At 40.5% G+C, this 21,413-nt stretch overlaps 1 protein-coding gene across 1 annotated transcript in view; it reads left to right on the plus strand.

Moving 5' to 3' along the window:
• Positions 1-19,058, plus strand: part of usp46 (ubiquitin specific peptidase 46) — a 29,822-nt gene extending 10,764 nt beyond the window's left edge. The window contains exons 4-9 of the mRNA XM_083970795.1: positions 12,403-12,641; positions 13,540-13,616; positions 13,722-13,805; positions 13,884-14,081; positions 16,450-16,528; positions 16,631-19,058. Coding sequence (XP_083826921.1) covers positions 12,403-12,641; positions 13,540-13,616; positions 13,722-13,805; positions 13,884-14,081; positions 16,450-16,528; positions 16,631-16,732 — 779 coding nt within the window. The 3' untranslated portion in view covers positions 16,733-19,058. The remainder of the gene's footprint in view (positions 1-12,402; positions 12,642-13,539; positions 13,617-13,721; positions 13,806-13,883; positions 14,082-16,449; positions 16,529-16,630) is intronic.
• The last annotated feature ends 2,355 nt before the right edge of the window (positions 19,059-21,413 follow it).

Raw genomic sequence — 21,413 nt, forward strand, 5'->3', positions numbered from 1 at the left:
AAAACAGCAGACAGACTTACAGAATTGTCTCTATGAGCCTAATTGTGCAGCTAGACCCGCTCCAGTGGCTCATCCACTTCAATATAAAAGTAGGAGCTGATTTTTTTAGAAAAGCAGAAATGCCCCCCTTTTCTACCTTGCGACCCTGAGAAAAGTTTTTGCCCTACAAACATTTATTGCACATCAATGTGCTCAGGAAGGTCTCCTTGCCCCAGTAGTCATGGCCACATTCTGATAAAAGGTACGGTTCTCTTTTACTGGGCTGTTTTGGGAAGCTGCACAGAGCCCAAATCTCTCTGCTCTGCTCTGCTCTGTGTACTGCAGTGGCAGCTGTACTGGCCAGCTCGTTATCAAAGTCTATAAATAGAACAGTGCAGGTGCAGCCTGGCCGCTCGTTAAGATGTTTTTAAACACAGCCCCACACAGACACATGATAAACCAGACTGACAGAGGATGTCCACGCACAAACACAGGCATCACACTCACACAGACAGACACACACAGACACTCACACACAGTCGCACATGCACGCGTACACAAACAGACACAACACACAAACACAACACTGTTCCACACAGTAAAATGTAAGCATGGTAGTCACCATGGTAACTTCTGAGGGCAGGCTGCCACGCAGGTGTAATCAATCAATCAATCAGTCAATTCAGCCTTGAATGGTCTTGCACCTCTGTACCTGTCTCAACTGCTCACTCCCTACACTCCATCACGTCCTCTTCGTTCCCTTGGTTCAAACCTCCTGGTCATTCCATCCATCAATAAAAAAACAGCTGGTGGCAGGGCCTTCTCCTGCAGCGCTCCTTTTTTATGGAACGGCCTCCCACAAGATATTAGAAACGCCACATCCAATCGCAATTTTTAAATCCCGTCTTAAAACGTACCTTTTTACCCAATACTTTGATTAACTAACTTATTTTAGCATTTTTCTCTGGTTTTACAATTGTTTTATTGACTGTCATTATTGTAAACAAACTTTTAACTATTTTATCCTTTTCCTCTGGTGTTTTTTCGAATGGTTTTTTATTTATCTGTTGTTATTATTGTACTTGTTTTTATTGTAGCCTAAAGTGTATTGAGACCATGTACCATGGTGATTTTGCACTTTAAATAATAAATTGATTGATTGATATCTATCTATCTATCTATCTATCTATCTATCTATCTATCTATCTATCTATCTATCTATCTATCTCCCTATTTTTTAACCCCTCTGTCTCCTTTCTTTTTTTCTTTCTTTCTTTCTTCTACTCCTTCATTTGTATTCTACGTAACTTTTTCTATCCTTTCCTCTCTATCCATCCATCCATCCATCCATCCATCCATCTACCTCTTTCTATCTATCATCCCCCTCTTTCTTTCTTTCTTTCTTTCTTTCTTTCTTTCTTTCTTTCTTTCTTTCTTTCACTCCATTTCTGTCTTTTTACTTCTTTGTTTGATTGTTTCTTTCTTTCTTTCTATTCCTTTTCTCTTCCTTTGTTTTTACTCCATTTCTTTCTTTCTTTCTTTCTTTCTTTCTTTCTTTCACTCCATTTCTGTCTTTTTACTTCTTTGTTTGTTTGATTGTTTCTTTCTTTCTTTCTACTCCTTTTCTTTTCCTTTGTTTTTACTCCATTTCTTTCTTTCTTTCTTTCTTTCTTTCTTTCTTTCACTCCATTTCTGTCTTTTTACTTCTTTGTTTCTTTGTTTCTTTCTTTCTTTCTTTCTGTCCTTTTCTTTTTTCTCTCTTGTTTCAATCTTTCTTTCTTTCTTTCAACAATTTCGTCAGCTCATTCAGCATTGCTTTCAGCATTCACACCATTTCCATTCTTGGAAATGTTTTTTCTAGTTAGTGTGAATGCTGAAGGCATTCACACTATTGTTATTCACTCAATTTTTATTCTCTTTTTTTATTTTTATTCTTACTACTTTCCGCCTTTCTACGGACTTAAACTAGTCCTTCATACTTTGTGCGATTTCAACAATTCATATATCAAAACGTGCAGCTTTTTTTGAACTTTATCGGCATTACTTTTCTCTTTTTAACTATTTATACTTTTTAAAATATTTAACTTTTATTGCAAATTTTTTCCCATAGGAATGCATTGAAAACGTCTTCAAACTTTTAAAATCTTCTTACTACTTTGAACCTCTAAAGCTTCAGCATACTTTCTCCCACAGACTCCATTTGTCTTTTAAATTGTAGACAAACTTGTAATCTATTCACATATTACTCAGCTTATTAATATCTTCAACAGTTTCTGATATGTGGCCTTTTTAAAATCATTAAAATATTCGACAAAATCCAACTTTATAATGGTTGTGTATTGCGCTTAACGAGCAGGGCTTAGAGTGAGTGACATCATCGTTAGAGTGAGAGGGATCGAAAAAACATTCAGGATTTTTTCTGGATAAATTGCCAGCACGGCCACAAATTAAACTCTAGACACATGATTTCCTCACCGGTTTGTACCACACTTGTCGTCTCTCATTTGATGTGCTCAAAACAGCAGACAGACTTACAGAATTGTCTCTATGAGCCTAATTGTGCAGCTAGACCCGCTCCAGTGGCTCATCCACTTCAATATAAAAGTAGGAGCTGATTTTTTTAGAAAAGCAGAAATGCCCCCCTTTTCTACCTTGCGACCCTGAGAAAAGTTTTTGCCCTACAAACATTTAATGCACATCAATGTGCTCAGGAAGGTCTCCTTGCCCCAGTAGTCATGGCCACATTCTGATAAAAGGTACGGTTCTCTTTTACTGGGCTGTTTTGGGAAGCTGCACAGAGGTCAAATCTCTCTGCTCTGCTCTGTGTAGTGCAGTGGCAGCTGTTGGGGCCAGCTCGTTATCAACGTCTATAAATAGAACAGTGCAGGTGCAGCCTGGCCGCTCGTTAAGATGTTTTTAAACACAGCCCCACACAGACACATGATAAACCAGACTGACAGAGGATGTCCACGCACAAACACAGGCATCACACTCACACAGACAGACACACACAGACACTCACACACAGTCACACATGCACGCATACACAAACAGACAAACACACAAACACAACACTGTTCCACACAGTAAAATGTAAGCATGGTAGTCACCATGGTAACTTCTGAGGGCAGGCTGCCACGCAGGTGTAATCAATCAGATCATTAGGGAGAGAGGAGTTCTGTGGCGCTTATCAACAGTTTTACTTTCTGCACATGTACACGCAGACAGAGAGACCGTCAGACTCACACACCCAGACACACACACACTCACACATAGGTTTTCAGCTCAAATTCATCAGCCTCTCAATGATTTTATACTTTTGATGTAAACATCTCCAACAATTTATTTGTTTCTCATGAATTTCAGTTCAGACATTTAACCTTTCCACCTCTATAAATAGTAGTGTAATTACAGGTGGAGCCTAGGATATAGGACGCAGCTTTTAACATGTGTCAAATCTATCTATCTATCTATGAAAACAAGTAAATTTTATCACATAACACCGGTTTTAGCATCACTATATTGGCTGCCCATTCAGGCTAGAGCGGATTTTAAAGTTCTTCTTTTAACTTATAAAGCCTTGAATGGTCTTGCACCTCTGTACCTGTCTCAACTGCTCACTCCCTACACTCCGTCACGTCCTCTTCGTTCCCTTGGTTCAAACCTCCTGGTCATTCCATCCGTCAATAAAAAAACAGCTTGTGGCAGGGCCTTCTCCTACAGCGCTCCTTTTTTATGGAACGGCCTCCCACAAGATATTAGAAACGCCACATCCAATCGCAATTTTTAAATCCCGTCTTAAAACGTACCTTTTTACCCAATACTTTGATTAACTAACTTATTTTAGCATTTTTCTCTGGCTTTACAATTGTTTTATTGACTGTCATTATTGTAAACAAACTTTTAACTATTTTATCCTTTTCCTCTGGTGTTTTTTCGAATGTTTTTTTTATTTATCTGTTGTTATTATTGTACTTGTTTTTATTGTAAAGTGTATTGAGACCATGTACCATGGTGATTTTGCACTTTAAATAATATCTATCTATCTATCTATCTATCTATCTATCTATCTATCTATCTATCTATCTATCTATCTATCTATCTATCTATCTATCTATCTATCTATCTATCTATCTATCTATCTATCTATCTATCTATCTATCTATCTATCCCCCTCCCTATTTTTTAACCCCTCTGTCTCCTTTCTTTCTTTCTTTCTTTCTTTCTTTCTTTCTTTCTTTCTTTCTTTCTTTCTTTCTTTCTTTCTTCCTATACCCCTCCCTATTTTTTAACCCCTCTGTCTCCTTTCTTTCTTTCTTTCTTTCTTTCTTTCTTTCTTTCTTTCTTTCTTTCTTTCTTTCTTTCTTTCTTTCTTTCTTTCTTTCTTCCTTCTACTCCTTCATTTGTATTTTACGTAACTTTTTCTATCCTTCCCTCTCTATCTATCCATCCATCCATCCATCCATCCATCCATCCATCCATCCATCCATCCATCCATCCATCCATCCATCCATCCATCCATCCATCCATCTACCTCTTTCTATCTATCATCCCCCTCTCTCTTTTTCTTCTTTCTTTCTTTCTTTCACTCCATTTCTGTCTTTTTACTTCTTTGTTTGTTTGTTTGATTGTTTCTTTCTTTCTATTCCTTTTCTCTTCCTTTGTTTTTACGCCATTTCTTTCTTTCTTTCTTTCACTCCATTTCTGTCTTTTTACTTCTTTGTTTGTTTGATTGTTTCTTTCTTTCTTTCTACTCCTTTTCTTTTCCTTTGTTTTTACTCCATTTCTTTCTTTCTTTCTTTCACTCCATTTCTGTCTTTTTACTTCTTTGTTTGATTCTTTCTTTCTTTCTTTCTTTCTTTCTTTCTTTCTTTCTTTCTGTCCTTTTCTTTTTTCTCTCTTGTTTCAATCTTTCTTTCTTTCTTTCTTTCAACAATTTCTTCAGCTCATTCAGCATTGCTTTCAGCATTCACACCATTTCCATTCTTGGAAATGTTTTTTCTAGTTCTCTTTTTTTATTATTCTGACTACTTTCCGCCCTTCTACGGACTTAAACTAGTCCTTCATACTTTGTGCGATTTCAACAATTCATATATCAAAATGTGCAGCTTTTTTTGAACTTTATCGGCATTACTTTTCTCTTTTTAACTATTTATACTTTTTAAAATATTTAACTTTTTCTGCAAATTTTTTCCCATAGGAATGCATTGAAAACATTTTCAAACTTTTAAAATCTTCTTACTACTTTGAACCTGTCAAACGTCAGCATACTTTCTCCCACAGACTCCATTTGACGTTTAAACTGTAGACAAACATTTAATGTATTCACATATTACTCAGCTTATTAATATCTTCAACAGTTTCTGATATGTGGCCGTTTTAAAATCATTAAAATTTTCGACAAAATCCAACTTTATAATGGTTGTGTATTGCGCTTAACGAGCAGGGCTTAGAGTGAGTGACATCATCGTTAGAGTGAGAGGGATTGAAAAAACATTCAGGATTTTTTCTGGATAAATTGCCAGCACGGCCACAAATTAAACTCTAGACACATGATTTCCTCACCGGTTTGTACCACACTTGTCGTCTCTCATTTGATGTGCTCAAAACAGCAGACAGACTTACAGAATTGTCTCTATGAGCCTAATTGTGCAGCTAGACCCGCTCCAGTGGCTCATTGACTTCAATATAAAAGTAGGAGCTGATTTTTTTAGAAAAGCAGAAATGCCCCCCTTTTCTACCTTGCGACCCTGAGAAAAGTTTTTGCCCTACAAACATTTAATGCACATCAATGTGCTCAGGAAGGTCTCCTTGCCCCAGTAGTCATGGCCACATTCTGATAAAAGGTACGGTTCTCTTTTACTGGGCTGTTTTCAGAAGCTGCTCCGAGCTCAAATCTCTCTGCTCTGCTCTGCTCTGTGTGCAGTTGGTCCAGGTGTAGCGGCCAGCTCGTTATCAACGTCTATAAATAGAACAGTGCAGGTGCAGCCTGGCCGCTCGTTAAGATGTTTTTAAACACAGCCCCACACAGACACATGATAAACCAGACTGACAGAGGATGTCCACGCACAAACACAGGCATCACACTCACACAGACAGACACACACAGACGCTCACACACAGTCACACATGCACGCATACACAAACAAACAAACACACAAACACAACACTGTTCCACACAGTAAAATGTAAGCATGGTAGTCACCATGGTAACTTCTGAGGGCAGGCTGCCACACAGGTGTAATCAATCAGATCATTAGGGAGAGAGGAGTTTTGTGGCGCTTATCAACAGTTTTACTTTCTGCACATGTACACGCAGACAGAGAGACCGTCAGACTCACACACCCAGACACACACACACACACACACACACACACACACACACACACACACACACAACCACACACAGGTTTTCAGCTCACATTCATCAGCCTCTCAATTATTTTATACTTTTGATGTAAACATCTCCAACAATTTATATTTTTCTCATGAATTTCAGTTCAGACATTTAACCTTTCCACCTCTATGAATAGTAGTGTAATTACAGGTGGAGCCTAGGATATAGGACGCAGCTTTTAACATGTGTCAAATCTATCTATCTATCTATCTATCTATCTATCTATCTATCTATCTATCTATCTATCTATCTATCTATCTATCTATCTATCTATCTATCTATCTATCTATCTATCTATCTATCTATCTATCTATCTATCTATCTATCTATCTATCTATCTATCTATCTATCTATGAAAACAAGTAAATTTTATCACATAACACCGGTTTTAGCATCACTACATTGGCTGCCCATTCAGGCTAGAGCGGATTTTAAAGTTCTTCTTTTAACTTATAAAGCCTTGAATGGTCTTGCACCTCTGTACCTGTCTCAACTGCTCACTCCCTACACTCCGTCACGTCCTCTTCGTTCCCTTGGTTCAAACCTCCTGGTCATTCCATCCATCAATAAAAAAAACAGCTGGTGGCAGGGCCTTCTCCTACAGCGCTCCTTTTTTATGGAACGGCCTCCCACAAGATATTAGAAACGCCACATCCAATCGCAATTTTTAAATCCCGTCTTAAAACGTACCTTTTTACCCAATACTTTGATTAACTAACTTATTTTAGCATTTTTCTCTGGTTTTACAATTGTTTTATTCACTGTCATTATTGTAAACAAAGTTTTAACTATTTTATTCTTTTCCTCTGGTGTTTTTTCGAATGGTTTTTTATTTATCTGTTGTTATTATTGTACTTGTTTTTATTGTAAAGTGTATTGAGACCATGTACCATGGTGATTTTGCACTTTAAATAATAAATTGATTGATATCTATCTATCTATCTATCTATCTATCTATCTATCTATCTATCTATCTATCTATCTATCTATCTATCTATCTATCTATCTATCTATCTATCTATCTATCTATCTATCTATCTATCTATCTATCTATCTATCTATCTATCTTTCTTTCTATCTATACCCCTCCCTATTTTTTAACCCCTCTGTCTTCTTTCTTTCTTTTTCTTTCTTTCTTTCTTTCTTTCTTTCTTCATTTGTATTTTACGCAACTTTTTCTATCCTTCCCTCTCCATCCATCCATCCATCCATCCATCCATCCATCCATCCATCCATCCATCCATCCATCCATCCATCCATCCATCCATCCATCCATCCATCCATCCATCCATCCATCCATCTACCTCTTTCTATCTATCATCCCCCTCTCTCTTTTTCTTTCTTTCTTTCTTTCTTTCTTTTTCTTTCTTTCTTTCTTTCTTTCACTCCATTTCTGTCTTTTTACTTCTTTGTTTGTTTGATTCTTTCTTTCGTTCTTTCTTTCACTCCATTTCTGTCTTTTTACTTCTTTGTTTGTTTGATTCTTTCTTTCTTTCTTTCTACTCCTTTTCTCTTCCTTTGTTTTTACTCCATTTCTTTCTTTCTTTCTTTCTTTCTTTCTTTCTTTCTTTCTTTCTTTCATTCTTTCTTTCTTTTTCTTTCACTCCATTTCTGTCTTTTTACTTCTTTGTTTGTTTGATTCTTTCTTTCTTTCTTTCTTTCTTTCTTTCTTTCTTTCTTTCTTTCTTTCTTTCTTTCTTTCTGTCCTTTTCTTTTTTCTCTCTTGTTTCAATCTTTCTTTCTTTCTTTCTTTCTTTCTTTCTTTCTTTCTTTCTTTCTTTCTTTCTTTCTTTCAACAATTTCTTCAGCTCATTCAGCATTGCTTTCAGCATTCACACCATTTCCATTCTTGGAAATGTTTTTTCTAGTTATGAATGTCACGCTCTCCAAAGGAAAGGTTGTCAGCATAGAAAATGACTTTTACTCTAGATACAAGAAAATAATTCAGTGTGAAAGAGAAATTATTTGACATCTAGTTAAACTATCTCAGTATCCTGTTACCGTGGACACTGCTGGACAGAGTCAACTCTAAATCCTGATGGCCACACTGGTGCTCTTCCTGCTATCCCCCTTTTAAATATTGTCCCATGTCCCATCAGCCCTCTTGTTTTTGCTCCTCTACACACACATGTTCAGAAACAGAGTGCCCTTGGCTCTGATGTGGTCCGAGTAGTGGAGGTGAAGGACAGGTGCATGTTGGTGGTAAGGTCATTCAGAGTGGAGCTGACAGAGAGGCTGACTGTTCTCTGCTGTCCATATTGAGGAAGCTCTTTATGTGAATGAACAAAGCCATCTCTGTTGGGAGCAGCTTTGGTCAGCTGCCTCCGTCCCTCACCCCCCCAACACACACTTCTCAGTTTTCACCTTTCACACACGGATCCGTCAAAACCGGAGCGCGTGATGCTGATATCATCACCTTTGAGTTTGTCCATATCTTAAAGGGACATTGTGTAACTTCTCCTGTTATTCATGAAAATCGGATTATTTGGTTCAAAAGTCTGTTTTTCATTAATCAGTAATCCCCCCATCAACAAAGTGAAGTGTTCCTTTCAGCTCTGAATGAGCCGTTCATATCATTCATATCTCCATGGAGCGGGTAAGCTCGGTGCTGGCTGCCATGTGGTGTCTCCATGTTTTTACGTTCAGTGGCAGCGTGACGGTAGGAAACCACGGAAACTCAGCGGAGACACCGGAGCTGTCGGCTCAGGTGGAGGTGGCGTCTGTGAAAAGTCACGGCGGTAACGCAGTGAGGAGGAATGGAGCGTTACACTGATGCTGCATTCAGGTGCAGTCGGGCAGACGGCCGTCGCTAACAAACCAGATGTCATTTTATTTAGTCACAGAAGTGGAGAGTAAAGCCCTATTCGCACGGGATTAGTATTACCTGGGGACCTCTGGTGATTTGTAAATTACCCCCCCACGTCTGTGTTTCTTGCGGTGCATTCGCACGGGATAAGTGAAGTCTGTATTTTCACTCGAATATACTGACATTAAGGCTCCAATATGACGTCAAAGCTGTGCACGTCGAAACATCCGCTGCTGTCACATCCATTTGCGAGGCAAATGTAAATAAAATGTCAAAGCAGCAACATGACTTCGCAACAGTGCAGTTGTTGTCACAATAACGGGCCGTCATTGCATTTGCATTAAGCCTGTTGAAAGCCACCGTCATCCATCTCAATCCTCCTAAATTTCGCTCTTTTTATGGATCTGAGCTGTTTATTTAAATGGGTCTCCAGCACCGATACGAGACCGTGTTTGCACCTAAAACGCCTTCGAAAATGCCGCTCATAATTTCCAGTGCAGCCTCCATGTTTCAAACCGTACAGTATGGTTTCAACCGGGGAAGAACAAAAAATGCCCCTCAATTACTGAGATGCAGATTCGCACGGGACTAGTTTTACCACGGGACGTCGGTCTTTGGTGAAATATAGCGGGTAATTTGCGGGGGAATTTTTACTTTTTTTTTTACTGACATGGCGCATTCGCACGGGATTAAGATCACAGACGTCCTCCGCAATTATTACAAATTACCAGAGGTCCCCAGGTAAAACTAATCCTGTGCGAATAGGGCTAAAGCTGGTAAAACGTGGGTCAGGTAAACAATACCACATCACCATGACAACATATCGTCACGTGTATTGTTTTGCCTCGTGCTGACGGACCACTTGTTTACATAGAGGCTTGTTTATACCGTTACGTGCAGCGGCTGTCGTCCGTCTGCCGTCTGCCCAATTTCAGGTGAATGCAGCATGAAAAATATGATTGAGTTGCTTGTGATCTACAACCACAACGCTAGATGGGAGTAATTCCTACACAATGTACCTTTAAGGCAGAACAGAAATTCCCAGTAAAATATGATTTCATTAAAAGAAGCACAGATGCAGCTGTTGCATGAACCCACTGCTTTCCTGATCCGATTCCATTCAACACAGATGTTTGAGGACATCAGTAATGTTTCCACTGCACATCCTGCACATGGCTTTGCTTTGGTCCACACATCCTCTTTCTAGACCTGTGGCTTCAGCGCAGTCGGGTCGGCCATGTTTTGTCTCTCTGTGTGACCAGGTCTCGTCACAGGAGAAGGTTTGTCAGGCGAGACTAATGGGTTCAGACCTTCACACATCAACAGGAGGCTCTACAGACTAAACATAGTAACAAGGATTAAAAATTCTGACAGCATGCCTGGGCCAAGATCTAATAATGCTGGGTGTCTCTTTGTGCGCATTTGGCCGTTTTATCTTATAAAGTAAAATTGTGTTTGTGCTGTCACGTGTTTTATTTTTGATAAAACTGGTGTTCAAGAAAGTATTGTTAGAAATCATAATAAAATTCAAGGTTGGCAGCAGTTCGGATATGAAAAAGTCTAAGTAACATAGTTTGTCAGTGAGCAGTTCATATTGTTACTCACACGTGTGTATGACGGGCAAATAACACCTGTCTACATTTGCACGTTTGCTCAGTGCACAGTTTGAAGTCGTGAACTGAAAAAGTAAATAATGGAAACACGTGTTTTTCTGGGCGGAAAAACTCACAAAAGTCACATGAGATTGTTTTTCAGACTCTTAGACTTAGAGATATTTCCAAAGGAAGTATCCAGTAGCGCACATAATATGATATGATATGATATAATATAATATAATGTAATGTAATGTAATATATATAATGTAATGTAATATAATATAATATAATATAATATAAGGGCATAGTAGAGCAAAATAAAACAGATAAGAAAAGTAAGAAAAATATAAAAATATACAAACTAAATACATCCATATAAATGATGTAAATCATTATGTTACGAGATAAAATACTTCTTTTTCTTCAATAGAAGAAACCGTGCCAAATGAAATGTGTATAATGTATAACCCTTCAACAGAGTGAAATGATGTGTTTCACATTCAGGTGGTGTCTTTCTCACTTCACATGAATCCAACACCATGTTTTCTTGGAACAATGTGGTCTAATTGGAGCCTATTTAGATGTTCCGTTGAAACACAATATTCACAGTTGTGATTTGTCGACTAATTAAAAAAAATTGCCTCTAAAATTGAAAACTGTAATGGAAAAGGCGGCAAATGTCACCTCTCTGTTCTCAGGTCTTACATAAGATGTTAATGGAAACTGTTCAGAATAATATACGAAATCAAAAAAATGACTTTATATGCTGTAGTTAGTAGCAACACAGGGTCAGCAGGGGAAAGGGAGAGCTGCTCACTCGAGCAAAATGTAGCAAAAACCTCAAATACAACAAATCCTAAAATGTCAGCGAGTATTATATTTTAACTTGGAGCCGTGCTGAACTGGATTCAGAATGACCAGATAATCACTGTGATACATTAAAGGGATAGTTCACCCAAAATTCAAATTTCACTCATTATCTACTCACCCTCATGTTGACTAAGAGCTGTGAGAATTTTCAGAGTCCTCCGTGCCTTCTCTGAGTTACGGGGGGGTCCGTGCAGCAGTATTTGTCCATATAATGGTTGTCAATGGATACCAACTTTCTTCATCCAAAAAGACACACCAAAAAACATCCAAATACCTCCATACTGCTCGTCTGTAATGTCCCTCTTGTATTGAAGCCCCGACATGAGAAATTGTTCCGCCGGTCAGTGCAAATCACGAGAGATTTGCACTGACACAGGAAGAGCAGTGAACCGAGACACTGGGAGCTTCTGCTACAAACAAGCTTAAAATATAGACTTATTTAATTTTTTTCGGAACAATTTTCTATACAAGAGGGACATTACAGACGAGCAGTATGGAGGTATTTGGATGTTTTTTGGTGTGTCTTTTTGGACGGAGAAAGTTGGTATCCATTAACAACCAAATACTGCTGCGCGGACCCCCCGTAACTCAGAGAAGGCACGAAGGACTCTGAAAATTCTCACAGCTCTTAGTTGACATGAGGGTGAGTAGATAACGAGTGAAATTTGAATTTTGGGTGAACTATCCCTTTAAATGGCTGTTTGTGAGGAAACGTGGTCACCTCCTTCACGCTGCCTCTTGCGTCTCTCCTCCAGATCTGTTCGATAACTACATGCAGCAGGACGCGCACGAGTTCCTCAACTACCTGCTGAACACGGTGGCCGACATCCTGCAGGAGGAGAAGAAGCAGGAGAAGCAGAACGGACGCCTCAAGAACAACGGCACCGCCGTCGCCACGGAGACCGAGGCGGAGAACAAGACGGAGCCCACGTGGGTCCACGACATCTTCCAGGGCACACTGACCAATGAGACGCGCTGCCTCAACTGTGAAACGGTATGTGTGTGTGTGTGAGAGTCTTCTTCATTAACCTACAGAGGTGTGTTGGAGGGGTCATACACTGTCACATTGTTTCCTGGACGACCGTGAAGGAGGGATTAGCGCTTTGCAGAGATGCTGAGAGATGTGAAAAACCCGATTCTGTGTGACTGCTCACTTTACACGAGGGCTGCCAGGGTCGGGTCGCCCTGAACAACCCCGGCAAACACCAAGGAGCTGCGCCGGCCGGGCAGAGACAAAAGCCTCTCAGTATAATAAGCATTTCAAAAGAACGAGGGATGAGGAGGAGGAGGAGGAGGGGGGGGGGGGTTCTGTCAGAGGTTCTCACAGCAGGCCTCTCCTCACTGACTCGGTCACAGAAACTGTTAATCCATGAATCCATGAATCCATCCATGAACTCCATCTACACACTGCGCTGTCAAAAGCGAGCACAGAGGATCATCAAAGACACACAACATCCAGCTCACTCCCTGCTCAAACATAAACACTGCACATACAACCTCAGACAGCATCATCACACACAGATCACGCTTTTTCAACAGTTTCTACCCGGCTACAGTCAGACTTTTAGCAAACACAAAATAACCCGGGCACATGGCAACACAACACGCACCCACCTCAGTAGCACTCGGCACTTTACACCTATTTATTCTTACATTTATTTACTTATAGACATAGATCGCTGGCCTTTTTAGAAATGTTATGTCCTTGTCCTTTTTTTAATCCCAGGCTTGAGCCTTTTTAAAGTGTTTTTTGTTGTGTCTTGTATGTCTTTGTGTGTTCTCTTTTGTTTCTCCACCTGACCTGGAACAACCGTACAAAAATTCCTATGTGTGTATGCACAAATGGCAAATAAAGATTTAGACCTTTGAACTGACAGTTTCCTCTTCAACAGGTGAGCAGCAAAGATGAGGACTTTCTGGATCTTTCTGTGGATGTGGAGCAGAACACATCAATAACACACTGTCTCAGGTAGTTTGCATTGATTATACGATAAAGTAGGTTTCCTTTTTGACTGTCACCGAACGACCAAAGACCGACTGACCGAGCCTCCTCTGCTCTGCTCTCTCCATCCAGGGACTTCAGTAACACAGAGACTTTGTGCAGCGAGTACAAATACTACTGTGAGACATGCTGCAGCAAACAGGAAGCACAGAAACGGTCAGTACGGCTCAGAGCTCAGCGCCACTGTGCCGTGGCCACACACACACACTCATGTATACGTATACTTGTGTGCAGGATGCGTGTGAAGAAGCTTCCCATGATCCTGGCGCTCCACCTGAAGAGGTTTAAGTACATGGAGCAGCTGCACCGCTACACCAAGCTGTCCTACCGGGTGGTGTTCCCCCTGGAGCTGCGCCTCTTCAACACGTCCGGGGACGCAGTCAACCTGGACCGCATGTATGATCTGGTGGCTGTGGTGGTTCACTGTGGCAGGTACAGTACAGTTATTACCAGCCTACATTAAAGTGGCACTCCACCTCCACCTTTCCAGCCTGACACTGAGATCTTAAAGAGAGGCTGGAGAATATGTAAAATGATTTGGGCAGATAGTGCAAAATTGCAATTTCAGTGGTTGGTTTTACCTTTAAAAGGATCATTCAACATTTTGGCCCATTGCCATAATATATATATGTCGGTGCAAGCTATGTTTAGAACGGCGGAGCAGAGCCGCAAGCTGCTCAGAGCTACGCTACAGAAGCTAATGGGATTTCTTGGTTTCCCTCATCAAACTCATCAAATACACAATCCAACAACTCCAAAACGCTCTTGTGGACAAGTTGTGACCTGCATATTCACCACGCTATGAGATAATAACGGAACGTTACCAGACAGAGTTGTTTTAGAGGCGAGAGTTGTTTTGGAGTTGTTGGATTGTGTATTTGACGAGTTTGATGAGGGAAACCAAGAAATTCCATGAGTCTCCATAGCGTAGCTCTGAGCAGCTCGCGGCTCTGCTTTGCCGCTCTAAAAACAGCTTGCACCGACAATTAAAAGTAACAAAACCTTTTTAAAAACTATAGGGATTATGGCAATGGGTCAATTTGCCAAAATGTTGAACTATCCCTTTAAATGACTTTGTGTAACAGATGTGTATAGCAGTTGATCATAAAATCACTCAATATGTCACCAGAGACTAAGGAATCATATTCATTTGAAATACTGATCTAACTGACCACATTAATACAGAATATTTGCATTTAAAAAAATGTATTTGCAGCCTGCAAATCATGTTTATGTTTTGATTTTGTGTTTTGGCCTGTTGCGTCCAGTCACAAAGGTTGCCAGGTTGCCGCTGAGCTGCAGCCACAAGCATTGTGGATTATGTCTGATGTTACTAACATTAAAAGCGTACCATAGCCACAAAGCTGGAGCAGGGCAGAGGTTAGCGTGTGATTATCTGGCAACCTCGAGTCTGGGGATGGGGGGGAGGGGAAACAACGTGCTGCACCTTTAATTTTCACTTAAATGTTTTAAATGATGTGACGTGTGTTGGTGGCTGTACCAAACAGTTTCATGTTTCTTCAAATCTGGAGAATATGATTTGATTTGTATCCTAGGGCGTCTGTAACATCACAACACTTGCTCACAAAGCACAACAGTGTTGTGACGCATTTGACCCTCATCAAAACAAATTACAGTTCTTGTGATTTGGATATTGCATTAGGCCTTATTGTGATTTCAATGATATTTCCGTTAATTGTGCAGCTCTTTAAAATTTCAACAAAAACAAGTGTCAGTTGTTGAACAAGAGGTTGAAAGAGGTGAATTAACAGAGTTGTACCGCTGCATTGTTCTTTATATTTTTGCTATAAGATGGTGGTGAGTTCTCTGCACATGTTTGCAATTGAAAAAATGATTTGATTATTTGACAGAAGATTGTTGGCAAACATTTTGATTAAGTGTTTTCAGACATTTTTCTATCAAAATGTTCCAGCTTTTTAAATCATTCATATTTTATGTGATTGTGACTTGTTTAGGCGTTGGTCTGTTGGATAAAATCAGTCAGTTCATCATTTTATATTCTGACATGTTAAAGGGATAGTAGCATTTTTTTAAAGTGGGGTTGTATGATCTACAAATAGCCCCTAAGTACTTTAATTGCAGTAGAAGACTCTCTGCACTCCTCCCGTTAGCAACGCCAGCCCATAGCCCTGCCCAGAGATTTACAACATACAGTGTTGTGAACAGACCCAAAGAAACGGCCTATGACGGCCTAAAAAAAATACACAGTTCCATTGTTCGCTATAATATAATTTTTTCCAGCCCCTCAAAGTGCAGGAAAAACAGTTTTTATTGGGACCTAACCAACTGCTGATCGGCGGGCGCTTACCCCTGGGCGGAGGGATACGTGAGTTGGTTAGGTCCAAATAAAAACGGTGTTTTTCCTGCACTTTGAAGGGCTGGAAAAAATTATATTATAGCGAACAATGGAACTGTGTATTTTTTTTGCAGGTAAAACCTCTTTTAGGCCGTGAAAATAGGCCGTTTCTTTGGGTCCATTCACAACACTGTATGTTGTAAATCTCTGGGCAGGGCTATGGGCTGGCGTTGCTAACGGGAGGAGTGCAGAGAGTCTTCTACTGCAATTAAAGTACTTAGGGGCTATTTGTAGATCATACAACCCCACTTTAAAAAAAAATGCTACTATCCCTTTAAAAAACAAAGAATCAAAAAGTTATCAAAATGAACTGAAATGAAAATGACTGATCTGTCGGTGTCAGTGCTGCAGGCAGCCAGGTGTTGTACAGTGTGTGAACATCTGCATCACTCTCTCTCTCTCTCTCTCTCTCTGCTTCCTCAGCGGGCCGAACAGAGGTCATTACATCACCATAGTGAAGAGTCACGGCTTCTGGCTGCTGTTTGACGACGACATCGTGGAGGTGCGTCAGCCTCTTGTCTTCCGCTCGCTGTTCCTTGACTCATGTGTTTGTACCTTTTCACTGTCGTGCCACTAAAACACATTTTCACTCGTGTTGTTGCAGAAAATTGACGCCCAGGCCATCGAGGAGTTTTATGGGCTTACCTCAGACATCTCCAAGAACTCTGAGTCGGGATACATCCTCTTCTACCAGTCCAGGGAGTGACTGGAACCCCATCACTGACACAGGATGAGACTGCATTTGGAAGAAAACCTCTGTTTTTTTTCTTTTTTCTTTTTTTTCTTCCTTATGCAGAAGAGACTCCAAACTCCTGCCATCTCCATCCCACCCTGCTCCCATCCTCCATGTCTGACTCCTTCTGATGTTATGTGCCAATCCTCTTTCAGTCCCGGTGTCGCCCCTCTGGGTTTTCACCTGTGTCCGTCTGTCCTTCGCTTCTCGTCTTTTCGTCACCTGCATTCTGGACTGCACTTTAAAACAAAAGCAAAAATGTTCAACAGCTCGACAGAAAAACAAAACTGGAGTCTGCGTCCACGCCGAGTCCCACGTGCCGGTGGGAGGAGCCTGCTGAGGTGAAGGGTCTGATGCGCATACAGACAACTGTCAGAAATTGTACTATATCATTTATATGTATATACGCTCGTCTTCACCTTCACCCTCATAATTCCTTTCATTAGGGCTATTTTACCCCCGTCACTGTCCTGTCCTTTTGCTGTGTTCTTGTCCCTGGTGGATGCATGAGAAGTGAATGAAGTTGGAGACAAACACTGTACAAAATGCAGAGAGAGATTTAGAAGCAATATCCGAGCATTAATTGTAAAAATTCAGAATCCTAAAACTACCTAAACTGAGGGACTCGTCGACAGTTTGGAGGCTGTTACGCCGCTGTCGGCTCCTGTTGCCAGGTAACCAGGTATGATCCACTACTTTAACGCTTAATCCAACTGAACACTACAGCTGACAGGAAGCCCTGCCAGACAGATCTCCATTCAAATCAGCTGAATCTGTATAATTTTTTTATTCTGATAGAAAATCCCTATTTATTGAACCGAACATATTTATTACCGTTGTTTGTTATACTGACTGGTTGATATTGAACGTGTCTGTGGCTCTTTTGAGAGCTTTGTATGTTAAGACTCCGACGTTGAAGCTCTGTGTGAAGGGCATGGTGTATTTAATACACAACTTCATAGGACAGCTAAAAAAAAAAATTGGTTTTAACACTTTAATTTAGTGGTTTGCATGTAAAAGTGAAAAAATAAGACAGATTAATCTTACGCGAGTGAGACATAACCCACAATCCTAATGACTAATCTTTTGATTGACATGACATATTGAAAAAGGTGCAATAAGAGGTGAAGTTATTCAATGTGCAATTTCCCAGTGAGACTTATATATATATAGGACCTTTTTTAAAGCAGTTAGAAGTAGATGTGTTTGTTTTTCGACTGATCTTTTCCCAGTAATGTGTTTGAGTTCCTGTGATGTCACCGCTCGACACGTGCAAACACACACTACCCGCTGGGATGTCAGGAACTACGTTGTTTCATCCTCTTTTAATAACCTCCCACGTTTTCTCTTGGTTTTTGTCTTTGACTCTGATGACGTAAACTGTGTGTGTGTCATATGTAGCACGTCGGAGCTCCGAATCGCATAGAGGTCAGATTGTTATTTGAAACAACATCCCGTCTTCTGTAGGTGTTTTCCCCCAGGGTTTGTTGCCATGCGCTTTTAGAGTAGAGCGACATCAAAGTACTTGTTTTCATGTGAATGACATTCCTATTTGCTGCACATCAGAGCTAATTGCCATTTCAAACGCATCTAAATAAGAGGTGGGAATAGGATTCATTAGTTATCTTAGTTTGTGTGTCCGTACAGGAGAGGCGACGACAGTGAAGCTCGCGGCGCTGAACGCAATTGCTTCTGCCGTCGCCTCCATTTAGTCTGTTGGCGGATGAAGTCACGGGGATTACGTGCCAAACTGGAGTCGATACCAATCTTGTAACCATCTTTAACAAAACATTATTTTCTTTGTAAAGATACAACTGTACATATATATTATGTAGAAAAAACACTTCTGGTAATAGGAAAATATTTTTTTAAAGTGCAGATCTTACAATGTAAAGACACTCATGGCAAAGATTTTAGATTAACACTGACCATTAATGAAACTGTTAAGAAATACTGTGCTATTTTACAATCACTCAATTACATAATCAATCAGAGTTCTGCAGAGGTCACCATCTGTTCTATAACTGATATTCTGGGGTCCAACTGAGCCAGGGTAGAAAACAGTAGCAGGTATTAGTCTGAGATGTTTTAGACTCAGGTGAGAGAACAACGACTCATGCGCTGATCTTCCATGAACACTTATGCACTCGCCCTCACTGGGATGCTCAGTCGTCGCACTTGGTCTCCTGTATCTTACTGTGATAGAGTTCTGCAGAGGAGAGCACAGTGGGCTATGACTCGTGGGAGGGAAGGTAAACTGAAAGTGCACTTTATTAGTGATGAGCTTCGATGCTTTAATATGAAGAAACAGTCTAACACACTCATTTTGAGTTTTTTTTTTCTTCTGTTCAATAAAATGACTATCAACTAACATTACTGGACTGATCGTTTTTTTTTTCCCTGAAGCTTCCTGTTACTTGATTTAAGACGAGAGGAGGATGAACCGTTATTTACAACAACAACAACAAAAGCTGGCACAATGGATTCCTTCCTTCATTTTTAGCCATGCTAGAAGAACTGGTGATTAGTCGTACCGTTACTTAGTCCATCCAACACTTTGGTCCTCACTGAAAGACTTTCAAGACATTCAGAACAGACATTCATGGTTCCCAGAGGATGTTCCTATGACATTGTCTTGTAACTCCACAACACAACATACTAAAGGAAAGAAAAGGAAAAAACTGTTTCAAATTAAGAGTTGACTTCACACCACACGCACCAACGTATCTCAATTGAATTGATGTTGATGTCAGTTTCTAAGGAAAACAAGGCTAACTCTAGGGAATACATGAATGAAATACCACAGTTTACCACCACCACCACCACCACCATCATAATCATCATCATCAGGACCACTGCACAGCCTCCAAGTCTGTCCACAGTATTTCTAAGTCTTAGAGGAACTTCCCGTTTGTTTGTGGTTTTCACAGAGAATTAGACAACTTGTCTATCTCCACAGCTTTCGGCTTTGTGTCCTCTGAGTCACCCTGAGCCTTCAGCTAATCCTCCAGGAGGAAAAACACAGTGTCTACCAGGAGCCTGGCACGGTCTTCACTCTGTGTTGATGCTAACAGCTGTTTCCCTGCTCGATCTCTCTCCCCTCTCTGCGTCAGCTCTCTGTCTGCTGTCACTCTGTCATGGAGCTTACTTGAGTACTTGTGTCTGTGTGTTATCTAAGTTATAAACTATCCACAAACTCTTCATGGAAGAATGAATGCACCGTGTGCGGTACATCCTGTATAAAACACACATGTAACTGATGTATTAGCAATGTTAAGTTCACCTATGCAATTTCATCATTCACAACTATGCCCTCCTCTTAGTTAATGATGCTGGCTTTACCTATAAGGCCCTTATTGAAGTTTATTATGTAGTTTTATGTCAATTTTCAATTCATCAAATTGTTCTAAACTCACTTCCACACAGTGAATTTGGACACTTCAGGTGTCCTTAAAGGTCTGGGGTCGTCTTTGTCTGTGCAGTTGGGAATATATAATAATAATAATATATAATATATTTTCATACAATAGTCATTCATACCAAGTCGAAAAGAGGAGCGCTGATAATCTTTTGGTAAAGATGACTCCATGTCATCCACAAGCTCCGTGCCCGCCCCTCTCCGTTGCCCCCCACCTTGTGTTATTATTCAACCCATTCAGCTGTACTGTTCCCCATGCTTTTTCAACATGCTGTCCACCACCAACAAAATCAAACTTACACAATAACACGCAGTGCAATCAAAATCACTAACCACCCCACACCAAACTTCCCAGAGCTCAACCACAGAGCTATCACACGCCTCGCACTGACAATAACAGACGACCCGGATCACACCCTCGACCCACGCTTCACACTGCTGCATTCAGGGTGCAGATACAGGACTCTGAGGTGGAGACAGGCCGTCCTCCTCTCCAGTCACTGCACTTACAGTAATAACCTCCCATTGTAACCTGTTGTATACATCCAGCCCCCTTTCCTATGTGTGTGATAATGTATGTTTGTTTGGGGGTGAATGTGGGTGAATGTTTTCAATGTATGGTGGTGTAGGTGAGCATCACATTCATGATAACTAACCTTTCAAAGAGACATGAATTAAATCATAAAGTACCCTACACCTTTTAGACAGTAGACCTGTTCTTGATTTTGAATCACAAAGTTAAGACTTGTTTTCATCATGAGAGTGTGAATGTTTATTACAGGAACAGGGAGCAGATGAAGGAAGCAGCCATTTCACCTCTGAAAGGTTAGATTCCTGCAGTCACACACCATATTCTCATCGCCGAGATATAGATATGTAGCATTAACAATCATACTGAACAGGAAATCAAAGGCCAGCAGAAATAAATTCAAACGGGCGATCACTTTGACCACAGCTACAACGTGACTTGCCACTGTGTTCCTTCCGGTGTAGGTCATGGTGAAACCAGAGTAAACTGCCACTGCCATGCTGCAGATCAGCCAGATTGCTGCCAGTATATAAACAGGAGGGGGACAAACACACTCTTCTCTCATCATGGTGCTGTAGCCTGCTCACACCCCTGTCCTATGTCCTCCAATAGAAGGAGAAGAAACTTGCAAGTGGTGTTTGGAGGAATGACAGACTGTTCAACTCTCAGTGTAAAAGTTCTGATGCTGTGACATGATGAACAATGAG

Source organism: Trachurus trachurus, assembly GCF_905171665.1.
Source record: "Trachurus trachurus genome assembly, chromosome: 4".
In the NCBI taxonomy this organism is placed as follows: Eukaryota; Metazoa; Chordata; class Actinopteri; order Carangiformes; family Carangidae; genus Trachurus; species Trachurus trachurus.